Consider the following 25463-nt stretch of genomic DNA (forward strand, 5'->3'; position numbering starts at 1 on the left):
CTGGATGCTAGAAGTCCAAAACATTTAGAGAAGAATTTTTCTGTGTCTTTCTAGCTTCTGGTGGGCTGCCAGTAATCATTGGGCTTCAATCTTTGCCTCAGCCATCACACAGCATCCTCTCTTGTCTATCTCTGAGTCTAATTATCCCATCTTTATAAGGAACATGAGTCGTATTGGAATAGGGTCCAACTTAATCCATCTAACTAATGACATCTTCATAGACCCTGTTCCAAATAGGGTCACATTTGCAAGACTGGGGATTAGGACTTCAACATGACTTTTGGGTGGATAGAATTCAATCCATAACAGTAACAACTACAATTCATGACAAGCAGCAACAAACCCTGGGGAGAGGGTAAAATCTGATTTGCAGAGTTACCATATGGAGATATTCAAAATGTTCGGTTTTCAACAAAATATTATGAGACATACAAACAAACTAGAAAACATGGTCCATTCACAGGAGAAAAAGAAATTGAAAGAAACTATCTCTGAGAAAGCTGAGATACTGTGTTTACTAGTCTTTACTGACAGGCTTGTATATTGGAAAATGTGTCTGACTGACTTCTGGGACATCTTCATGATGGGAAGAGATCTGCCTGGGAAGTCAAAGGCCTGGGTTTGAATCCTAATTCTGTCATATGTAATTTGGGACAGGCTCACCCTATCTAAGAGACAATGTTTTTATTTGTGAATGAATGTATATTGTCTTAAAGAGGGGTATCATATTAGCATTCTCAGAGTGTCTGCCTCCTGATGATCAAAAAATGAGACAGGATCCCTACTCTCAAAGGATTTACATATGTCACAAAACATGCTACAACTTAAAGACAACATTTCATGGCCATAAAATTCCAAGTGTTTAATTAAACAATTGAGATCCCAAAGCAGATTTTTAGGAGCTCATGAAATATATGATATAACAATGTCAAGAAATAATATATGAGCTGTATTAGTCAGAGTTCTCCAGGGAAACAAAACCAACAGGGGATATCTATAAATATGAGATTCTAGAAAAGTGTCTCACGTAACTGTGGGGATGCAAGATTCCAAATTCTGTAGCACAAGCAGCAAGCTGGCAACTCTGATGAAGATCTTCAATGAACTCCTCAGGAGAGGCTGGCTAGCTGAAGAAGAAGTGAAAGTTCTCCCTTTTTCCTTGAAAGTCTTCAATTAATTGGATTCAATCCAACTGATTATATTCTCTCATTGCGGAAGACACTTACTTAGTTGATCATAGATGTAATCAGTCATAGATGCAATCAACTGACGATGATTTAATAAACCTGCCTTGTGCTTTATCACCCAGCCATGAAATGTCCTTGCAGTAATGGTTAGGCCAGTATTTGCATGACCAAACAACTGGGCACTGTCACCTGACCAAGTTGACATATGAACCTAGCCATTCACAGTCTACCTCCTGTCAACTTGGCAGCTATACACACCACATTACACCATACTTAACCTCTAAATAGAACACAGTTACAGACATACATTTTGCCTAATAGTACTCAGCTGTCCTGCATACAACTGGGAATGCATGAAATCTCTCCAGAATAGGATGAAAGTCCTTGGGTAATATTCACTCTTAAACTTGATATCCTATAACTTTTATACTACAACATGAACAATACAACTTATGTCATAGGATAAGAGGATAAGATAGAGAAGAAAACAAAGATGATAAGACATTTGCTTTATGAACAAATACAAACATATAACAGAAGAAGGAGGAAAAAGTCATGCCATCACAGTCCTTATTTCTGTAACTGGTCATGGGGCCATAGTTTGTACTTCTCACTACCTTCTTCCACTACACATTCCATGTTCCCTTCACCCTCAGCAAGCACTTCAGCTGGCCATGGTTCTTTGCCTCGTGAAGTGTACCAGTTTTTACATATTATGTCCCCCAGAAAAAGTCATGTTCTTTGATGCAATCTTGTGGGGGCAGAAACATTAGTGGGGATTAAGTTGGAATGTTTGGATTAGGTTGTTTCCACGGAAATGTGTCCCACCCAACTGTGGGTGATAATGCTGATTGGATAATTTCCATGAAGGTGTGGCCCCACCCATTCAGCATGGGCCTTGATGAGTTTACTGGAGCACTATATAAGCTCAGACAGAAGGAGCAAACTTGCTACAGCCAAGAGGGACACTGAAGAATGCACAGCAGTTGGGAAGAGAGGAGCTGCAGATGAGAGACAGTTTGAAGATGGCTATTGAAAGCAGACTTTGGTTCCAGAGGAGCTAAGAGAGGAAAAATGCCCCAAAAGCACATAAGAGTGACATTTTTGAGGAACTGCAGCCTAGAGAGGAATGTCCTGGGAGAAAGCCACTTTGAAACCAGAACTTTGTAGCAGACGCCAGCCACATGCCTTCCCAGCTAACAGAGGTTTTCCAGACACATTAGCCAGCCTCCAGTGAAGGTACCCAATTGTTGATGCATTACCTTGCACACTTTATGGCCTCAAGACTATAACTTTGCAACCAAATAAACCCCCTTTATAAAAGCCGAGACATTTCTTGTAGTTTGCATAATGGGCAGCATTAGCAAACTGGAACACGGGGTGGCCCAAACCTTCATTCCTAAAGTTTCTGGGCCATTGTTGGTCCTACCAGGATTGAGTTGTTGCAGTTTTCCTTGACTTTTAACCACAGGGCATGGTAGTACTAAGAGATGCCCTAGAGGATCATCCCATATTCCAGGAAAACCCTTATTTACCTCTGTTGTGTACTAGAAGTCCTATTTCCCCTAGGTAGTCAATAATCCCCTTCCTTGCCTGTTGATTCAGGGGTATGAGAAGCCCAAAGTGGCCAGGTAGCAGTCTTAACTTCCAGTTCAATGGAATCATTGTTGTGTCTCCCGGTAGGAGAACTTCTTTTGGAACTAAGACCTATAGACCAGCAGAGCTTAAGGCTGCAGGGGTGGAAGGCAAAAATTTTCCTAGTGGATCACTAGGGGTGATAGTGAGTGGTCCCACTCCCATTTCCATCACTTGATTTCTGGACCCATGAATCCCAGCTATGGGAGACACAGGACCATAGAGTGGATATGGATTCAGAGCATACACTGGAGAACACAGCCCCAGCCCGGCAAGTTTTTGCCATGTAGTTGGTTCTGTAATTGAGTCTTCAACAGGCCATTCCACTGTTCTATGAACCCAGCTGCCTCTGGATGATGGGGAACATGGCAAGACCAGAGAATTCCATGAGCATGTGTACATTCCCTCACTTCATTTGCTGTGAAGTGGGTTCCTTGATCAGAAGCAATGCTGTGTGAGATATCATGATGACAGATAAGGTATTCTATAAGTTCACAGGTGGTAGTTTTGGCAGAAGCACTGTGTGCAGGGAAGGCAAACCCATATCCAGAGTATGTGTCTAATCCAGTTAGAACAAATCATTGTCCCTTCCATGATAGAAGTGGTCCAATGTAATCAACCAGCCACCAGGTAGTAGGCTGACCACTTTGGGTAATGGCGCCATATCAGGGACTGAGTACGGGTCTCTGCTGCTGGCAGATTGGGCACTCAGCAGTGGCTGTGGCCAGGTCAGCCTTGGTGAGTGGGAGTCCATGTTGCTGAGCCCATGCATTACCTCCATTCCTACCACCATGACCAGTTTTTTCATGAGCCCATTGGGCAATGACAGGAGTGGTTGGGGAAAGAGGCTGATTGATATCCACCAAACAGGTCATCTTATCCACTTGCTTATTAAGATCTTCCTCAGCAAAAGTCACCCTCTGGTGAGCATTCACATGGGTCACAAATATCTTCATGTTTTTTGCCCACTCAGAAAGATCTAGCCACATAACTCTTCCCCAGACTTCTTTGTCACCAATTTTCCAGCCATGTTCCTTCCAAATCCCTGACCATCCAGCCAAACCATTAGCAACAGCCCATGAATCAGTATACAAGTGAACCTCTGGCCAGTTCTCCTTCCAAGCCAAATGAACAACCAGGGGCACTGCTTGAAGTTCCACCCACTGGGATGCTTTGGCAATTAACTGCTGCCATGTGACTTCATCCACCTTGGGACCCAATTATCCCCATTGTGTTTAAGGATTCCAGCTCAGTGACAGCAGTTCTCACATTAATATCTGACTTACAGAGAAGGGCAACTACAGAGCTCTTCAGGGATGATGGAGCTAGTCTCATAAATTTATTCTTCACAGTCTTGGTAAAATGTGTGCCCTCTGGACATTCCTGGGGCGTGTGAGCAGGTCTTTCATGATAAATTCACTCTAACATTCCAGTTTCTCTAAGCCTTTGGATCCCCTCCTCTACATTATACCAGGACAGTTCTGGTATTTTGACCTCAGGTAATGTCAGCCACATTTTGGTTTCAGTGAACCACCCAAACAAACTGGTAACGCCCTTTCTAATTCTTCAACCTACACCAATGAAGGCAGAACCTCTGCTTAGGGGGCCCATACCAATAAATTCAGCCTGATCCAACTTTATATCCCTTCCACCATTATCCTACACCCTTAATATCCATTCCCACACATATTCCCCTCATTTCTGTTTATATACATTGGAAAATTCATGCAATTCTTTTGGAGTATAGCATACTTCCTCATGGATCACAATTTGTACCTCACCTTTTAGGGCCCATTGAGACTTTAGTCTAGTTATAAGTCTTGAAGAAAAGACTGGTGATGGGGGTGGATGATGAAAAGAATTAGAAGTATCCTTCAAGTCAGGGCATGCTGTTGCAATTTTGTCTAGTGAAACAGTGAAACAGGATTGATCTCTCCACACAGAGGAGTGAGGGCCGGTTCCCCAGAGGAAGGGATTACAGGTTTAGCAGGCACTGAAGGGCCTTTAGGTGGATTTTGGATGGCAAGACTCCTCAGGGCAGACTGGTGGTCAGGAAACTGTTTCCTCAAGGCAGGCTGGAAATCAGGCAGCTGTCTCCAGAGTGCAGGCTGGAGTTTAGGTGTCTCTTTCCTCAGGGAAGGCTGGAAGTGGGAGTCTGTTTACTCATGGCAGACCAATACAGGTATATCTAGCAAAGACTCAGCAGATTCCAGGGTCCCAATGTCCCTACTGCCATTATTATCCACCCATATGTCCCCATCCCAATTTTTAGTATCCCATTCTTTTCCAATTGGTGCCTTTAAGAGCAGATACCATGCAAAGTTGAGGTTTTAGTTTATGTTGTAAATATGCTACTCACACAGACTCTGGGTCTGGTTTTCAGAGATCACAAGTCTGCAGCCACAAGAAATAAGATTTTCTTTTAGGGAACCATAGCAACCTTTATGTCTTTCATATGATGTTTAAGTTGCAAATTTGAAGCCTTCAGCTCATCCCTTTCAATTATAACTGTATCCAGTGTATCTAAGAACAACCAGCCAACATATTATACCTCTTAACTGCACAAAACTCTGTCAAGGTGTCAAAAACACTGTCACCCAGAGCCTTGCCTCATACAAGAATATGATTAGGGGAATCAAATGGTGATATTTTGCATATCTCTATTGCCAAGTCATGCCAGGGACTGTCAATGCCATCTTGATTACTGGAAATAGAGTCATTTGTGCCTTTGAATCTAATCGGAGTAGAAAACTAATTGTAAAAGCCCATTTTAAGATTATGTTTCTCCATGTTGAAAGTAAAGTATTTATTTTAGGTTAGTTGTCCTTTTTTCACTCCCTTGTTATGTTATGGTTTGTTTGAAATGTTTTTTTATTGTATGTTTTTTATATATTTTTGCTATAGTTAATTTTAAAAAAAGAGTTAATTTAAAAAAAAAATGAAAAAAATACACAGAGCCCACTTGAGGAGCTTGTGGAGAATTCATGGGTGTTGGGTTTCCCCACCTCGATGGTTGCTGTTGTGCTCACAGACATAGGGGACTGGTGGTTTGATGGGCTGAGCCCTCTACCACAGGACTTTCCCTTGGCAAGACTGTTGCTGCAAGGAGAGGCTAAGCCTGCCTATAATTGTGCCTAAGAGCCTCCTCCCAAATGCCTCTTTATTGCTCAGATGTGGCCCTCTCTCTCTAGCTAAGCCAACTTGGCAGGTGAAATCACTGCCCTCCTCCCTATGTGGAATCTGACACCCAGGGGAGTGAATCTCCCTGGCAACATGGAATACGACTCCCAGGGAGGAATCTGGACCCATCATCATGGGATGGAGAACATCTTCTTGACCAAAAGGGGGATGTGAAAGGAAATGAAATAAGCTTCAGTGGCAGAGAGATTCCAAAAGGAGCCAAGAGGTTACTCTGGTGGGCACTTTTATGCACATTAGACAACACTTTTTAGGTTCTAATGAATTGGAATAGCTAGCAATAAATACCTGAAACTATCAAATTACAACCCAGAACCCAAGAATATTGAAGGCAATTGTATAAAAATGTGGCTTATGAGGGGTGACAATGTGATTTGGAAAGCCATATGGACCACACTCCCTTTTGTCTAGTGTATGGATGAATGAGTAGAAAAATGGGGGCAAAAAAAAAAGGCACCCAGTGTTCTTTTTTACTGTAATTTTTCTTTTTCACTTTAATTTTTATTCTTATTATTTTTGTGTGTGTGGTAATGAAAATGTTCAAAAATTAATTCTGGTGATGAATGCACAACTATATAATGGTACTGCGAACAACTGAATGTACACTTTGTATGACTGCATAGTATGTGAAAATATCTCAATAAAAATGAATTTAAAAAAAATATTCTGTTTCTCAAGAATGACTCTCAGTACCAAGTATTAGAGTTCTCTAGGGAAACAGGACCAATAGGATATATCTGTAAATATGAGATTTTATAAACTGAACTGTGGGGATGAATGAGGCCAAATTCTGTAGGGCAGGATGCATGAGTCCAAATTCCATAGGGAAGGCAGTGAGCTGGCAACTGTGATGAAGGTCTTTGATAAACTCCCCAGGAGAGGCTGGCTGGCTAAAGAAGAAGTGAAAGTTCTCCCTTCTCCCTTAAAAGTCTTCAACTGATTGGATTCAATCCAACTGATTGTATTCTCTCATAGTAGAAAACACTCCCTTAGTTAAATGTAGATAATGTAATTAAGCATAGATGCAATCAATTGATGATTTATTAAAGCAGAATTCTGGCTTATTAACCAGCCATGAAATGTCTTTACCATGATAGTCCAGTGCTTGCTGACCAGAAAACTGGGCACCACTACTTGGCCAAATTGACACATGAAACAAACCATCACATGAGCTGACAAAGCTCTGTAAAGAAATGGAAAACAAAAATAAAATGACTGTATTTCATGCAACACAAGGGAGAGCAGGTATTGCTAAAATACATCAAGGAATATGAAAGTCAGTAATGAAAATTAAGCAAATGAAATGGAAATGAACAGAATTTGACAGAATTATAAAGAAATGATAGACATATAACCCAAATAAAAGTCAACATATGAAATCAATTCATGTCTTTGAAGACTAAAATGAATAAATGTAACAAACTTAATATTCAAAATTTAATGCAAAAGGGAGAAAGAAGATGGCAGCATAGAGAGGAGTGGAAGTTAGTCCCCCTGGAACAACTAATAAACAGCCAGGAACAATAGTAAATAATCTGTAATAACTGTGGGGGGACAAATGTGACCATCCACTCATCATACAACAACTTGAATTAAAATAAAATATGTAAGTAAAAACAGTGGACCCAAGCTGAGAGCCCCCGCCCCCATGGCCCAAACTGCAAAGCCTCATGGCACTAGAGAGCAGCACTCTCCCAAACTGCAAAGCCTCGCTGTGCTAGAGAGCAGCACTCTCTGAGCAAGCAAATATAGCTCAGCTGAGCTCCAAACGGGAACACATGTGGTCTGCTCAATGCAAGCTATGAATCCCCAATAAGCAGACAGGCTTTTGGTGATGACTGACCTTGGAGAGCTGGAGGACCTCTCTGGGAGGAAGAGGGAGCCCAGAGGACTGGGTGCTATCTCTGGCTGATGGGTGAAACTGAGGGAGGCCACAGACTGAAGCTGAAGGGGCCTTTCTGTCCCTTTTTTGGCTCTGTGGAGAAAGCCTCAGCCATTTTCAATTCCCAGTGCTCAGACCCAGACAAGGGTGGAGAGAGCAGAGTCAGAGACTATTCAAAGGCAAATGACCTCTCCCCAGGGGGTATATTTTCCCTAAGAGGAAAGAGGTGGTGCCAAGCTCTACTACCCAAATTCTATTCAGAACCAGACCCCAGAGCCTGGGGGAAAACAGCCACAGGCCACACCTTACACGAGTTAGGAGCTACAGGCTGACAGGTGCCACCTGCTGGGCAGAAAAGCACAGTGACTTGAGGCCTCACAGTGTGCATCAATCTTCTAAGACACACTAAAACTATTGCCTCCTTCCAAGACCTGAGCCTGTTCTGGCCTAGGAAAACCTGACTGGAGTAACCAAGGAGGACAGATGCCTAGACAACAGAAAACTACAACCTACTCTAGGAGGGGTGAAGTAATGGCCTAGCCAAAGGAACAAACTTACATTTCAAATGAGATACAGGAATTTAAACAACTAGTGCTGGGTCAGTTCAGAAACTTTATGGAAAATATAGCAAAAGAGATGAAGAATATAATGAAAACACTGGGCTTATATAAGGTAGAAATTGAAAGTTCAAAAAAAACAACAGGCAGAATCTATGGAAATGAAAGGCACAACACACAAGATGAAGGACACAATGGAGACATAAAACAGCAGATCTCAAGAGGCAGAGGAAAACAGACAGGAACTGGAGAACAAGGCACCTGAAAGCCTACACACAAAAGAACAGATAGAGAAAGGAATGGAAAATATGAGCAATGTCTCTTAAGGACAAAACAAAATGCAGGAATGTACATGCCACTGGGTTTCCAGAAGAATAAGAGAAAGAAAAAGGGACAGAAGCAGTAATAGAGGAAATAATCAATAAAAATTTCCCATCTCTTATTAAAGGCATAAAATTACATATCCAAAAAGCAAAGTATACCCCAAACAGAGTAGATCTGAATAGGCCTATGCCAAGATGCTTAATAATCAATTATCAAATGTCAAAGATAAAAAGAGAATCCTGAAAGCAGCAAGAGAAAAGCAATACATCACATACAAAGGAAGCTTGGTAAGACTATGTACAGATTTTTCAATAGAAACCAAGGAGGCAAGAAGGAAGTGGTGTGATATATTTAAGAAACTGAAAGAGAAAAACCACCAACCAAGAATCTTATATCTGGCAAAACTGTCCTTCAAATATGAGGGAGAGCTTAAAATATTCTCAGACAAGCAGACAATGACAGAGTTTGTGAACAAGATACCTGTTCTACAGGAAACACTAAAGGGAGCACTACAGACAGAAAGAAAAAGACAGGAGTAGGAGGTTTGGAACACAATTTTGGGAGACAGTGTCACAGCAATGTAAGTACACTGAACAAAGATGACTGTGAGTATGGTTGAAAGAGGAAGGTTAGGACCATATGGGACACCAGAAGGAAAGAGGAAAGGTAAAGACTGGGACCTTATAACTCAGTGAAACCTAGGGTGCTCAATGATGGTGATAAAAGGTAAAAATATGTTTTTACATGAGGTGGAACAAATGAATGTCAACATTGCAAAGTGTTAAAAGTGGGGTGGGATTGGGGGAAAATACAATCAATGCAAACAAGAGACTACAGTTAACAGAAATTGTATTATGCTTTCTTTAATATAACATAGGCAATATACCAAAGCTAAATGCATATTGGGGGGGGGACATAGGGTAAGGGTATGGGACTTTTGGCATTGGTGATATTGTCTTACTCTTTATTCTACTTTAGTTTAACGCTATCTTTCCTTTTGTTGCTTCCTAGCTGTCATGTTTTGTTTCTTTCTTTTTCTTTTTTCCTTACTTTTTTCTTTTTCTCCTATGTCTCTACCTTATTTGACTCTTCCTCCTTCCTTCATGGAAGAAATGGAGATGTCTTTATAAAGATAGTGGTGATGGTGGTGAATGCATAAATACATGACTATACCAGGAACCATCAATTTTTTATTTAGGATGGAATGTATGGTGTCTGTACAAAACTGTCTTTAAAACAAATGGGTTGATGAAGAAAACTTGAGGGCACTATATTGAGTGAAATAAGACAGACACATAAGGACAAATATTGTAGGGTCTCACTGATAGGAACTAATTACAATACGTAAAGTCATAGACATGAAATGTAAGTAATTAGGATATATAATGAGGCTAAAGAATGGGGAGCAGATGCTTAACATGAACACAATGTTCAACTAGGGTGAACTTAAATGTTTGGAAATGGACAGAGGTGATGGTAGCACATTGTGAGAATAACTAACAGTGCTGAATGGTTTGTGAAGGTGGTGGAAAGGGTAAGATCAGAGTCACATATGTCACCAGAAGGCAAGGTGGAGGTTAAAAGATGGAAATGTATAAAACAGTGAATCTTGTGGTGGACAATGCCCATGATTAACTGTACAAATATTAGAAATCTCTCTCATGAACTAAAACAAATGTATGACACTATAACTAGAAGTTAATAATAGAGGGACACATAGGAAAAATATACATACCTATTGCAAACTATATAATACAGTTAGTAGTATTTTACCATTCTTTCATCAACAGTAACAAATGTACTATACCAATACTATGAATCAACAATGGAGGGGGTGTGGTTAGGGGTACGGGAGGACTTGAGTTTCCTTTTTTTGTGTGTCTTTATTTCTTTTCTGCAGTAGTGAAAATGTTCTAAAAATTGAAAAAAATTAACTGTGGTGATGGTTGCACAGCTGTATGATGGTACCATGGGCAAGTGATTGTACACTTTGGATCTTTGGATAATTGCATGGTATGTGAGCAATCCCAATAAAAATATATATAGGATGGAAGAAATTTTCAAAATAAAATAAGCTTTGATTCTGCAGATTGAAAGGTGATTCATGACAACATGCTACTTAAAACTGATATAGATTCATGTCATCAACATGCTGAAGTTAGGCATCTCCTGTAAAAACCTCCTGAGAGATTCAGCAAACATAATGACAAATACCACATGCTCAGAACTCTGGAGGATGGTAGGGACCAGAGAAAGTCTTCACAAATCCTGAAAAATATCAGGTAGGAAAATTTCATCCTGGAGTGGCCAGTCCTCTTCTCTCACCCTCACTCAGTCCCATGCAGCTTGGAAGGTCTCCAGAGGCAGGGGCCTGGGTCCCTCCCACTGGGGTCACAGACTACTGAGAAACTCACAGTAGTTAGAACTCCATGCATACCCAGGCTCAGGGACCCAGGTCCACAGAGACCCAGGGCAGAATACAAGCCACTGGGGAGTGCTACATAGAAAAAGACCCCCAGGGCCTGGGGAGAAACCACAGCAGGATTTCAGCAGCCAAGTGCTTCACTCACTCAATCCAGTTACCATAGTGGGAAGTCCCAAAGGCAAAACAGACTTCTCTGGAGTGACCAACCTTTCTGGATTGAACCCATCTGGCTCCCCAGGGTGGGAAAACATAATGGGGAAGAAGCCAGAGGCAGTAAAGACACAGAGAAAAAAAGAAAAGGGGGAGGGGGAATAAACTGAACTGTTGTAAGACTGGAGGGTCACATATCTGAAAAATATAAGAAAAGGATTCACTGGGTGAGGGAGAGAATTTAAGCAAATTATAGGAGCTGGGGAGAAAATTCTGCACTAAGGCAAACAGAACAGTTCAAGTTTCCTGGAGAATGAACAGAAGAAAGGAAGCTTTCTCCTGGAGGTGAAACAATTACACATGAAATGCAATCTTAAAAATTGTACCACATTTCCAGGGCAAGAATCAGATGAAGAAGAGCTAAGAAAATCTGATCAGTTAAACTCAGGCTATTCTAAAGGTCCAGAATAAGTTGAGCCAAGCATCAAAGAAGAGCCTTATCATAGAGCCAATCATCAATAAAATCCTAGACAACAGGGATAAACTAACTTTGTGGATTAACTAATCAAGATAATCAGATGCCTAGACATCAAAGAAAAATTCTAAGCCACACTAAAAAACAGGAAGATATGGCCCCATCAAAGTAACACAAATTAAAACTTCAGAGGAGAAACAGAATGTAGAAAAACTAATCAAAGAAGTTCTAACTACTCTTCCAAATCAATTCAAAGAGGTGAAGTAAAATATGGAAAAAGAAATAAGGGATATTAAGAAGACATTGTATGAGTATAAAGAAGAATTTGAAAGTATAAAAAAGGAACATAGCAGAAATTATGGGGATGAAAGGCACAATAGTAGAGATTAAAAATACACTAGAGGCATACAACAGATTTTAATAGGCAGAAGAATCAGTGAAATAGAAGACAGGACAATCAAAATCATACAATCAGAGGAACAGATAGAGAAAAGAATAGAAAAAAAATGAGCAGTGCCTCAGGGATTTGAGTGACAGCATGAGTCATGGGTGTCCCAGGAGGAGAAGAGAAGGAAAAGGGGGCAGAAAGAATATTTGAGGAAATAAGAGCCAAAAATTTCCAAACTCTTATGAAAGACATAAATATACATGTCCAAGAAGCACAACCTACTCTAAACAGAATAAATAATAGTAGACCTACTCTGAGACACATACTAATCAGAATGTCAAATGCCAAAGGTAAAGAAAGAATTCTGAAAGCAGCAAGAGAAAAAGCAATTCATCACATTCAAGGGATCTTCACTAAGATTAAGTTTCAATTTCTCACCAGAAAACATGGAGGCAAGAAAGGCAGTGGTATGATATATTTAAGGTACTGAAAGAGGAGAACTGCCAGCCAAAAACTCTTTTTCCAGAAAAACTGTCCTTCAAAATGAGGGAGACTTTAAAATAGTCACAGATAAACAGAAACTGAAAGAGTTTGTCAATAAAAGACATGCCTTACAAGAATTACTATAGGGAGTTCTTCAGGTTGAAAGGAAAAGACAGGAGAGAGTAGCCTGGAGTAGTGTGAAGAAATGAACATTCAGAGAATATGTATGCTTTGGAAGCTAAGATCGTATCTTTTTAAATTAGTTATAGATGTAGACTGTGCAAAATATACCCCAAGGTAACTATAAAAGTTATAATAAAGGAAAAAAGAAAAAAGAAAAAAAGATGTGAAACATTGAAACCAAAGGACAAAGTGACTGAAGTAAGCACAGCCTTTACAGTAATAACACTGAATGTTAATGGATTAAACTCCTCAATCAAAAGACACAGATTGGCAATGGACAAAAAAGCATGATCCAAATATATTTGTTTACAAGAGACTCACCTTAGACCCAAATACACAAATAGGTTGAAAGTGAAAGGTTACAAAAGATATTCCATACAAATATTAGCTAAAGTGAGCTGGGGGTAGCTATACTAATATCAGACAAAATAGACTTTAAGTCAAAATCTGTTACAGGAGACAAAGAAGGACACCATATATTAATAAAAGGGTCAATCCACCAAGAAGAAATATCAAGCATAAATATTTGTGCACCTAATCATCATGCCCCAAAATACATGAGGCAAACACTGGCAAAACTGAAGGGAGAAACAGACACCTCTACAATAATAGTTTGAGACTCCAATACATCGCTTTCTTCTATATATAGAACATCTAGACAGAAGATCTTTAAGGAAACAGAGAACTTGAATAATATGATAAATGAAATAGAACTAACAGGCATATACAGAACATTGCCCTCCAAAACTGCAGGATATACATTTTTTTTCAAGTGCACGTGGATCATTCTCCAGGATAGACCAAATGTTAGGCCACAAAACAAGTCTCAATAAATTTCAAAAAAACTGAAACTATACAAAGCATATTTTCTGATCACAATGGAATGAAGCTAGAAATCAATAACAAGTGGAGAACTGGAAAATCCACCAATATATGGAAGTTAAATAACACACTCTTAAACAATCAAAGAAGAAATTGCAAGGGAAATCAGTAAATGTCTTGAGCTGAATGAAAATGAGGACACAGCATATCAAAACTTATGCGACGCAGAGCAAGCTGTCCTGAGGGGAAATTTTATAGCCCCAAATGCTTACATTTAAAAAGAAGAAATAGCTAAAATCAAAAACATAAGGAACTAGAAAAAGAAGAGAAAACTAATTCCAAAGCAAGCAGAAGGAAAGAGATAACAAAGAATAAAGCAGAAATAAACAAAATTGAAAATAAAAAGTAGAGAGAATTAACAAAACTGACAGTTGGTTCTTTGAAAAGGTCAGTAAAATTGACAAACCCTTAGCTAGACTGACAAAGAAAAAAAGAGAGACGACACCAATAATAAATAAAATGAGAAATGAAGGGGGTACATTACTACTGACCACACAGAAATAAAAATGATCACAAGAGAATACTGTGAGCAACTGTATGCCATCATATTAGACAACCTAGATGAAATGGACCATTTCCTAGAAACACATGAACAACCTACACTGACTCTACAACAAATAAAAGACCTCAACAAATCAGAAATAAAACCATACATTTATGGTCAATTGATTTTTGACACAGATGCCAAGACCATTCAATGGGAGAAAGAACAGTCTTTACAATAATGGTCTTGGGACAACTGGAGATCCTCATGTAAAAGAATGAAGTTGGATACTTACCTCAAACAATATACAAGAATTATTTCAAAATCAGTCAAACAGTTAAATGTAAGAGCTAGAACTATAAATAAACTATTAGAAGAAAATATAGGTGTAAATGTTTGTGACCTTTTCAAAGGACACTATCAGGAAAGTAAAAAATCAACCCACAGAATAGGAGAAAATATTTGCAAATACTTTAATGGTTTAGTATCCAGAATATATAAAGAACTTGTGGAATTCAGCAACAAAAGGCAACCCAATTTAGAAATGGGCAAAGCACTTGAATAGACATTTCTTCAAAGAAGATATACAAATGGCCAATAAGCACATAAAAAGATGCTTCACATCATTAATCATTAGAAAAATTCAAATCAAAACCACAGTGAGGAACCACTTCACACCCACTAATATGGTTACAATCAAAAGAACAGAAAATAATAAGTGTTTGTGATGATATGGAGAAATTAAGAACCCTTAGACATTGCTGGTGGGAATATAAAATGATGCAGCCACTTTCAAAAAACAGTCTGGCAGTTCCTCCAAAAGTCAAAGAGTGTCCAAATGACCCAGCAATTCCACTTCTAAGAATATACATAAGGAAAGTGAAAACATGTTCACACAAAAACTTTTACATGAATGTTCACAGCAGCATTATTCAAAGTAGCCAAAATTGCAAACAACCCAAATATTCAACTGATAAATGGATAAACAAAATATGGTATATCCACACAATTCATTGTAATTCATCTTTAAAAAAGAATGAAGTACTGATATATGCTACAATGTGGATGAACCTTAAAAACATTGTGTTAAGTAAAAGAAGCCAGATACAAAAGGCCACAAATTTTATGAGTTCATTTGTATGAAATACATAAAATAGGCAAGTCAATAGAGACCAAATTTATATTTGTGGTTCCAAATATGTATTTGGGGTGAAGGGGAAATGGGAGATGATTTCTAATGGATGTGTGTTTCTTCTTGCAGTGATAAAAAAAATGCTCTGAAAATAAAGATGATGGTGCACAATCTTGTGAATATAGTGGAAACCACTGAAATGTGCAATTTAAAGGGGTGAATTTTATGGTATGTGTGGTAAATTGACTTCTATAGCCCAATTTAGTTCTTAATTTTAATGTAAACCCTTGGTAAATAGGATCCCTTGAAGATGTTAGTTTTAGCTAAAGTGTGGCCCAACTGAATGAAGTTGGGTATTAATCTGGATTACTGATGTGCCTTATACGCAGCCAAACTTCAGGTAGACTCAAAGGTCACAGGAAGAAGCCAGAAGTCAGTGGGAACCTGGAACAGAAAGGACAGGACATCGTCATGTGACAGGAAAGCCAAAGAACCCAAGGATTGCTGTCCAGTCAAATGCTACGAACCCCTGGAGGAAGCATCTGTGCCATTTTAGATGTACTATGTTCCCCAAAATGCCATGTTCTTTAATGCAATCTTGTGGGGGTAGATGTATTAGTGTTGATTAGGTTGGAATCCTTTGATTGTGTTTCCATGGAGATGTGACTCCATCAACTGTGGTTGAAACTTTTTATTAAATTATTTCCATGGAGATATGGATCCTACCCATTCAGCATGCATCCTGATTTAATCACTGGAGTCCTATAAAAGAGCTCACAAAGAGAAGGACCAGAGAACAGCTGAGAGACATTTTGGAGAGCAGCCAAGATAGACATTTTGGAGATGGCCATTCAAAGCAGACTCTTGCTGACACTTTGGAGATATTAGCAGAGTGTTTGCTCCAGAGAAGCTAAGATAGGACAAAATGCCCCAAGAGCAACATTTTGAAGAACACACAGGAGCTGAGAGAGGAGCTGGAACACAACCCTGGATCAGCAGACACCAGCCATGTGCCTTCTCAGCTAATAGAGGTTTTCTGGAAGCCATTGGCCTTCCTTCAGTGAAGGTATACTCATGTTGATGCCTTAATTTGGACATTTTCATGGCCTTCAGACTGTAAATTTGTAACCAAATAAACCCCCTTTATAAAAGCCAATCCACTTCTGGTATTTTGCATAATGGCAGCATCAGCAAACTGGTACACACACCTTCTAGCCAATGCCTTAATTTGGACTTCTGGCCTCTAAAACTATGAGCCAACAAATTCTTGTTATTCAAGCCAACCCTTTGTGGGTATTTATCATAGCAGCTCAGGAAAACTAAGACAGTATATGAATTACATCTCAATAAAAATTGAAGCAGGACTTCTAAACAAAAGCATTTAGCACAAAACAAAGGAAACATGGATAAACAAACAAAATAAACACAAAAACTGAAAGCATAATTTAAAAACTCATATATATGCACAAAAAAGAAGAAATAAGTTGTAACACTTAAAATAATTAGGCTAAAATCACTAACCAAATAAAATGCTTCTCTGATTGGATCACAAAACAAGGGAGGGGGATGAAATTATCCTTAAGCCAATCAGGCTCACTCATTAAACTAAAATCAATTTCTCAATCCACATTGCCATTATTCGGTATGGTACAGGGTGAGGAGGTTGGGATCCATGTTGCAGAGTCAACAAAATCTGACATTTAAATGCTATTGTAATTATAAGCTAATTTTAAAAGGTGGTGTGTTGGTTTGGCACTGCTGTATACCCCAGAAAATGCCATGTTCTTTTAATCCATTCTTTTGGGTACAAACCTACTATGGATGAGACCTTTTGGTTAGGTTGTTTCAGTTGGGATGTGACCCACCCAATTCAAGGTGGGTATTAATCCTTTACTGAAGCCCTTTGTGAGAGGATAAAAGACAAAAATGCAGAGAGGGCAGAGAAGTGAGAAATGCCCAGAGAAGCAAGAAAGACCCACAAGAGTTGAGAGAGCCATTGAAACTAGAAGCCAGGAGAGAAGGACCAGCAGACATTACCAGGTGCCTTCCCATGTGACAGAGGAACCCTGAATGCCAGCAGCCTTTCTTCAGAGAAGGTGTGCCAGTTTGAATGTATTATGTCCCCCAAAATGCCACTATCTTTGATGCAATCTTGTGTGGGAAGACATATTAGTGTTGATTAGATTATAATTCTTTGAGTATTTCCATGGAGATGTGATCACTGTAGGTGATAATTCTGATTGGATAATTTCCATAGATGTGTGGCCCCACCCACTCAGCATGGGCCTTAATTAGTTCACTGGAGCCCTATATAAGCTCAGACAGAAGGAGCAAGCTTGCTACAGTCAAGAGGGACACTTTGAAGAACACACAGGAGCTGAGAGGGGAGCTGCAGATGAGAGACAGTTTGAACATGGCTGTTGAAAGCAGACTCTTACTCCCAAGAAGCTAAGAGAGGACAAATGCCCCAAGAGCAACTGAGAGTGACATTTTGAAGAGCAGCTGTGGCCTAGAGAGGAACATCCTGGGAGAAAGCCATTTTGAAACCAGAACTTGGAGCAGATGCCAGCCACATGACTTCCCAGCTAACAGAGGTTTCTGGATGCCATTGCTCATCCTCCAGTGAAGGTACCCGATTGTAGATGCATTACCTTGCACACTTTATGGCCTTAAGACTAACTGTGTAACCAAATAAACCCCCTTTATAAAAGCCAATCCATTTCTGGTATTTTGGAATCTGGCAGCATTAGCAAACTAGAACAGAAGGTATCCTCTTGTTGATGCCTTAATTTGGACATTTGCACAGCCTTAAAATTGTAACTTCTAACTTAATAAATCCCCATTGTTGAAAGCCAATTTCTGGTGTATTGCATTCTGGCAGTTTTAGCAATCTGAAAGAGGGAGTCAGCGCAATAATAATATACAAAAATCCTCATTTCTAAGAGGTAGATTAGCAGGAAACAGGCTATGCTGACTGTTTTTTTGTTTTTGTTTTTCAGCACATTGAGATGTTATTTCACTCTGCAATAGATTCTATTGTTGATATCGCAAATAGAACACTTAGTTCTATTTGTCATTTTTGGTAGGTCATATAAACTTTCTTTCTGGTTGCTTATAAGATCTGTTTTCTTTGTTGTTCTTAAATCTCATTATATTGAGTCTAGGTGTGGATTTTTCTTCATCCTTTTTGAAATTTACTGGAATTCTTATACATAAGGAATAATATCTTCATTATTCTACAACTCCAGCCATTAAGCCTTGTTGCCTTTCTCCCATTCTCTCATTTCCTATTCTAATCTTCTTGAACTCCAATTGGCAATATGTTAGATCTTCTCAATGCTTTTTAATTTTCCTCCTCTTAGTTCTTCTGGATAATTTGAAATTCACTAAATTATATCTTCCAGTTTTCCAGTTCTTTCTTCAATTGCCTCTAAATGCTGCTTAATCTATTGAGTTTTTTAATTTGATGATTTTATTTTTATTTTTCATTTTTTTAAATTTTGTTGGGGTCTTTTAAATATATTCTTGGTCATTCATTATAGCATCTCATTTCTTTTTCATATTTAAAGAGTCTATTTTCTATTCTGTGTCTGATGATTCCAGTATCTATGATGTTCATATTATCAAACATTCCCACTTTTTCTCCTTGTGTGGTGTCCGGTGTCTTGTCTGTTGTATTTCTGTGTGTGTTTGTTCTTCCTTTTTTGATTTTTGACTTTGAGGTGCTCATTTTCCTTGAAAACTTGAACCGTGCGAACTGAGTTGATCCAGAGAAATTTTCATTTGTTTCTGTTACTTGCCTAGGGATGTGATCTTAAATTACTTTAAATTAAATCCTTTTATTGAGGTTACTTAGACCTTACTGGTAGTAGAAATTTGGATTGCTACCACTCCTGATGCTAAGCTTTTGGTTAAAAGGATCTCAGAGGAGATATTTGTGTCCTCTCAGTGCCAGATTTAAATGGATAAGTTCTTTGTTTTCTCTTTCTTCATGGGAGGTTAGTTGAGCATAAAATATGTGCAAAGCCCATTTGATTAAATCTGTTACATTCCTGATCATATCTAATCCTCACAACTACTCTATACTGTTATCACCCTACTTTACTGATGAGGAAATTGAGGAACAGGGAGTTTGGAATCTTGTCCAATATCACATTATTGGTAAGTGACAGAGCCAGGATGTGATTTCAGGTATACTGGCTGTGTAGGGCTTTAGTCCCATGTGGAATATTTGTTGGTTGCTTCATCCTGAAACAGGTTCCACAAAGGACCCCACATTGTTTGGGAGGTATTCCCTTTCCTATCAGAGGTCAGAGTTTTTGGGGCCACAAAATACCAGGACACAATGTAGGACAGAACTCAGAAAGACATGGTGGAGAGGTTGTAGCAGGGACTAGACAGCACCCTGGGGGATGAGAGCAGACAGGAGCTCTTCCTTCCCCCTACCTTGTGCTTCTCAATCTATGTGCTTATCTAATTGCTGCTCACACATCTGTCGCTCCTGAACTGCCAAGCAGAGCAGGGGGAGGTCTGTGGGCATAGGGGGCATTGGGTTGGGAGTGTCAGAGTAAGTGTGTTTGTAGGCCTTGAATACCAGGTTGAGGAGGTGAAATGTGTGATCAGGCTTTGGGAGGGCTGCTGTGGGGCCTGGAGAATCCCAAAGCACAGAAGGCTAATTAAGAATTTTCCTAATTTGTCCTCCTTGAGGATCAGGAGCAGTATATTAAAAGAGGACTCAGCAGGCTCCTGGCTCATCCCTCCCACAGAGCCCAGCACCAGGTAAGGAGGGGAGGGAGCAGAAACAGGGGCCTGAGGCACAGCAGTCCCCACACCTGGACCATCCCTGTCTGATGCTCCCACCTATTCCTGCCTCAGGCTGGCTGGGTGCCTGCCTGCTCCATCTCCTTTCCATCCTCTTCAGGCCCTTCTGGACTGGGCATCGGCTCTTCCCTTCCATTTTATTCTCTCATGGGGCAGGAAGCTCCAGGACAGTTGATCCTATCTGTGGACAGCTCTCACCAATATAAATTGATTTTACAAGCTGAAACCTGCCTTCTTGGTGTACCTCCCAATTGTATCTCTTGTGGTCACTCAGAACAAGTCTCATCTGTCTTCCATTTGAAAGCCTTTAAGAGAGTTGGTCCTCAGCTTCTAGAATGCCCTCCAGCTTTGAGTTCTTTAGGGGCAACATTCACAATTGCTTCAATTCATCCTCTCATGTTGTAGTTTCCAGACCCTCCCTCATAACCTGTTTCAATTTGCCCTCATTCTCCTTAAAGTATGTCAGTAAGAACAATGCTCCACATGTGTCTGGCTACTTCAGAGAACAGGCTTGTACCACCTCCAATGATGTGCCAAGATCCTTTCTCCATGATGTAGCCTCAGGTTAACATTTTAGCAGTTTTCTTATACTGATCACTTTAAGTTCTCAGTTATTTCCCAGAGAATGGATGTCAAGTTAGCTCTGCCCTATCTGAACTTGGAATACTTGGATTTTTTTAGCTCAAGTGTTGGGGGAGAGGATTTTACATTTGTGTGCTAATGTTTCTTTTTGTTGGCATCAGCCTCTTCTATCCAATTGAGGCTCCCGAAGTCCAATTTTCAACTGATGTTTTCAATCTTTCTCTGTGTATTTGAAATGTTGTCAAAGAAGAACCTCATGGGACCTGAATTTCCTGGTGGTCAGTTTCCAACAATCTCTATGCACCTCATTCTTTCCTCCTCCCCTTCATTTTCTACTCTTATTGAAGCCACCTTTCATGGCCTGTGTTCTTAGTCCTGTTGCAATCCACTTCCTAAGAGACCTTGATCCTTCACTTCTCTCTCCCTCCTTTTTGGCTTTCCCTTAGTATATACATACATTCTGAACTCTTTTCCACCTTAGGGGAAACAAAACAAAACTCTCTCTGCTTTGCATCCCAGTCTAAATTTCTCCTCACCTCACTGCTTCTCTTTGCAGAGCAGTTCATCCCTCCCAACCCACTGAAATCTGACTGCTGCCTCATCACTCCACAGAAACATCCCACATCCAAGCCACTAATAACTTCCATATTAATACATTTTGTGGACAGTTTTTATTCCTCTTTATTCTTGCCCTCTCTGTAACATTTGGTACCACTGCACTGACCCCTCCTGGAGATTGCAGTTCCCTGGGTTTCTGGCAACAAGCTCTCCCACCTCCCGTGATGCATTTTCTCCGGCTCCCTTTTCCTCCTCTGCTGATGTCTTAAATGCCCGTGCTCCCTAGGTAGCATCTTTGGATCCTCTGCCCTCTCGCTGACCTGTCCCTGAGAGTGCTTATTCATTCTGTACCTTGATTACCCTCCAAATAATGCTGCTGCCTATGTTTTGATCTTCCACTTAGATCTCTTTCCTGACCTCCAGGGCTATACATCTAACTCTTTGATGGCCATATCCTCAAGGATACCTCATGTCTCAAATTCTGTCTGTAACCAAATTAACCATTACTTCCTTGCCATCCCCCCCCCACCCCGTTCTCCACTTCCTTCTAGGTTCTGTCTTGTCAAATGGTATTACTGCCAACTTAGCTTCCCAAGCCTAATGCCTCAAACTCATCCTTACCCACCCCCTCTCTTTCTCACCTCTTACATACCTCAGTTACCAGATACTATTGATTCAACTTTCTCCACCTTTCTCTAATCTCTCTTTTCTTCTTCATTGCCTGGAATACTAGCCTTTTTCTACCCTTTCTCCATACTCCTCAATTCATCCTCCTCCCATGCCTTCCTCTTATTTACACCCTAGTAGCAATGTTTCTAAAATCTAATCCTGAAATAATAACTTCTCTGCTTAAAATTCATCAGTGGCTCACAAATACTAAAAGATCAACTCCATGCACCTTAGCAAGTTATACAATATCTTTTAATTGCCTTCCTATACCTCAGGCTTATTTTCCAGGAATATTCTCCCTCTTGTCCCTGTGCAGAATAGCCTGCCCCAGTCTTTATTATTTGTGGTCCCTGGCTGCATCATGCTCTCTCTTGGTTATGGTCCTTTGCACCTGCTGCTCCCTCTGGTTGAAACACACCTCCTTAAGTTCTTTACTTAATTTGTTCCTGCTCATTCTATAATATTCACATAGTTGTATTCTTGAGAAGAATGGATCCCAGAGATGGGGGCCCCTGTGCCCCTTCTACAGGCTCCCGTGGCTCCCTGTGCTTACTCCTATCACAGCACTTATCACTTGACTGTCAATCATTGTTCACATCTCTCTTCATTGTGTGATTGCTTTAAGGGCAGAGATTTTTATTTCTATATTCCTGGTGCTTAGCATAGCACTATGCCTCCCAGAACATACTTCCATCATAGTGCTAAACACATTAGAATATGATGTGTTTCTCCATTCCTCTGTTTTCCCAACCAGAATGTAAACTCTTTGAAGATTAGAAATATACTCAATTGTACTTGTCTCCTCACTTCACAGCACAGGGCCTGATAGGTAATAGTGTTCAATCAATGTTTATTCAGCATTTAGTGAATGGCACCACGAACAAGAAGACTTTATAGGAACAGGCATAATTGAGCTCCTGCTTCATATATATTGTGTCTTACTTCTCCCAGCATCTCCCTGATTATTCCCATTTTACAGAAAACGAAATTGAGAATCAAGAAGATTAAAATATTTGGCCAAGGTCACAATGGAAATGCAAAGACATGAGCACAAGTCTTCTGATTCCAACTACCTGCTCTTGCACTACCTCCCATGATGCAATGAGCAAGGAAATAAGCTAACCCCAAGTTCAGGTGATAACCTGGGCTCCCTGTCATAATAAATATCAACTCCAGGGGAGAAAGAAACTCCAAAGGGCAGATTACTATTAGGAAGTTTATTTCCAAACAGCTGGAGAGATTCTGAGATGCCAAAGCTGTCTTTAAACAAAGCAGATAGCTATTATTCTGCCTCAGATATAGTTTTAGAGTAAAGCGGGAAGATTCTTCCCATCATATGTGGGTAAGGCCAGGAAATGGCAGAGTGGGTGAGACCCTCCATCTAAAATCAAAGCAGATATGAAAAGCTTCTGGAGACTTGAAGTCAAGGAAGACAGAGCTGCATAAAACTGCCTAAGAACTTTTAATGTTTCTGGAGCCATTATACCCTCCACACATTTCTGACTCTCCCTGTCTATTTCTCTACAGTGATCAGAAGTTTAAAGCACCAAAGGAAGGGTCTTGAAAGCTTGGTTTTAGAAGAAGAGGGAGTGGAAAACTTCAAATCTGCATCATCCCATGCTGCAGCCAGGACTAGGGGAGAAGAATTCTATACAATATACTAAGAGATGGTGGTCCTGAAGGAGAGGAAAGCAGGAAGCCTTAAGGAAAGAAGGAAGTGACACCCTGGGCATACTGAGAAACCATTTTGGGTCTGACAAGCAGAAAATTCCACAAAGGCTTGCCTCCCCTCCTCAAATTTAGCCTTACCCCAGGTAGACTTCAGTCTCTGCTCTGATATTAATTCAAACTGGGATCCAAATAAACACTGGCCCTGCCAGCAACTGAATCACCAGGGTACCTGAATATAAATCCTAAGCCAGGCCACCAGTAGGTCCATTTTTCTTTCTGTAGTTAAATGAATATACAGGAACTCCCCTGGGAGAACCACAGTGCTGTGTCTGAGTTCATCCTTTTGGGATTCTCCAGAGATTCCCAAATTAATGCAATCCTCTTCTACATCTTCCTCTTTGTCTACCTCTCTACACTTGTTGGCAATGGGCTCATTGTCACCCTGATTCACCTGGACTCCCGCCTCCACACTCCCATGTACTTCTTCCTCAGTGTCCTCTCCATGCTGGACATGAGCTATGTCACCACCACTGTGCCCCAGATGTTGGTGCATCTGGTCAGCCAGAAGAAAACTATCTCCTATGTTGGGTGCGTGGCTCAGATGTACTTCTTCCTGGTGTTTGGCATCAGTGAGGGCTGGCTCTTTTCTGTCATGGCCTATGATAGGTATGTGGCCATATGCTACCCACTCAGGTACAAACTTATCATGAGTCCATGGCTGTGTGGTGCAATGGTGGTCTTTTGTGGACTTTGGGGTGTCACTTGTTCCCTTGTCTACACAGTCTTCACCATGTGCCTGCCCTACTGTGGCCCCAATGAGATCAACCACTTCTTCTGTGAAGTTCCTGCTGTCCTGAAGCTGGCTTGTGCAGACACATCCTTCAATGACCAGGTCGATTTCATCCTGGGCTTCATCCTTCTCCTGGTACCCCTTTCCTTCATTCTTTCTTCTTATGTCTGCATCTTTGCCACCATCTTGAGAATCCATTCAGCCCAGGGTCGACTCAAGGCCTTCTCCACCTGTGTATCCCACATAACTGTGGTCACCATGTTCTGTGGACCAGCCATGTTTATGTACATGAACCCTGGAGCCAATGCCTCCCCAGAGCGGGACAAAAAACTGGCCCTGTTCTACAATGTCATCTCTGCCTTCCTCAACCCCATCATCTATAGTCTCAGAAACAAAGATGTAAAGAGGGCTTTTCTCAAGGTAACAGGCTTGGGCAAGACCCCTGAGTGAGGCAACTGGAGCACAGCAGGAAACAACTGGACTTGAAACCACAGACTTTTGGCCCTTCCACCCTCTTCTCTCCCATCACCCAACGGACAGGCAAGAATCATTGACTGGGTGATTGTTCTGGTTTCCTAAGGCTTTGCTGGAGGATAGCAGAAAACCTCTGCTAGCTTGGAAGGCACAAGGCTGGTGCCTGCTCTGGAGTTCTGGTTTCAAAATGGCTTCCTCCCAGGACGTTCCTCTTAGGCTGCAACTTCTCAGGGCAAACTCCGGGCTAGTACCTCCAAAGTGTCAGCAAAACTCTGCTTTCAATGGCCATCTTCAAAATGTCTCTGTAAGTTGCAGCTCCTCTCTCAGTTCCTGTGCATTCTTCAAAGTGTCCCTTTTGGCTCTAGCAAGCTTGCTCCTTCTGTCTGAGCTTATACAGTGCTCCAGTAAACTAATCAAGGCCCATGCTGAATGGGCAGGGCCACACCTCCATGGAAATTATCTAATCAGAGTTATCACCTACAGTTGGGTGGGTCACATCTCCATGGAAACACT

General features: G+C 40.5%; 1 protein-coding gene across 1 annotated transcript; it reads left to right on the plus strand.

The window, feature by feature from the left end:
• Positions 1 to 23972: 23972 nt before the first annotated feature.
• On the plus strand, positions 23973 to 24926 carry LOC119514153 (olfactory receptor 2A12-like). The gene has a single exon (XM_037809774.1). The coding sequence runs from the start codon at positions 23973 to 23975 to the stop codon at positions 24924 to 24926; it is 954 nt and encodes a 317-aa protein (XP_037665702.1).
• The last annotated feature ends 537 nt before the right edge of the window (positions 24927 to 25463 follow it).

Source organism: Choloepus didactylus, chromosome 2, assembly GCF_015220235.1.
Source record: "Choloepus didactylus isolate mChoDid1 chromosome 2, mChoDid1.pri, whole genome shotgun sequence".
Lineage (NCBI taxonomy): Eukaryota > Metazoa > Chordata > Mammalia > Pilosa > Megalonychidae > Choloepus > Choloepus didactylus.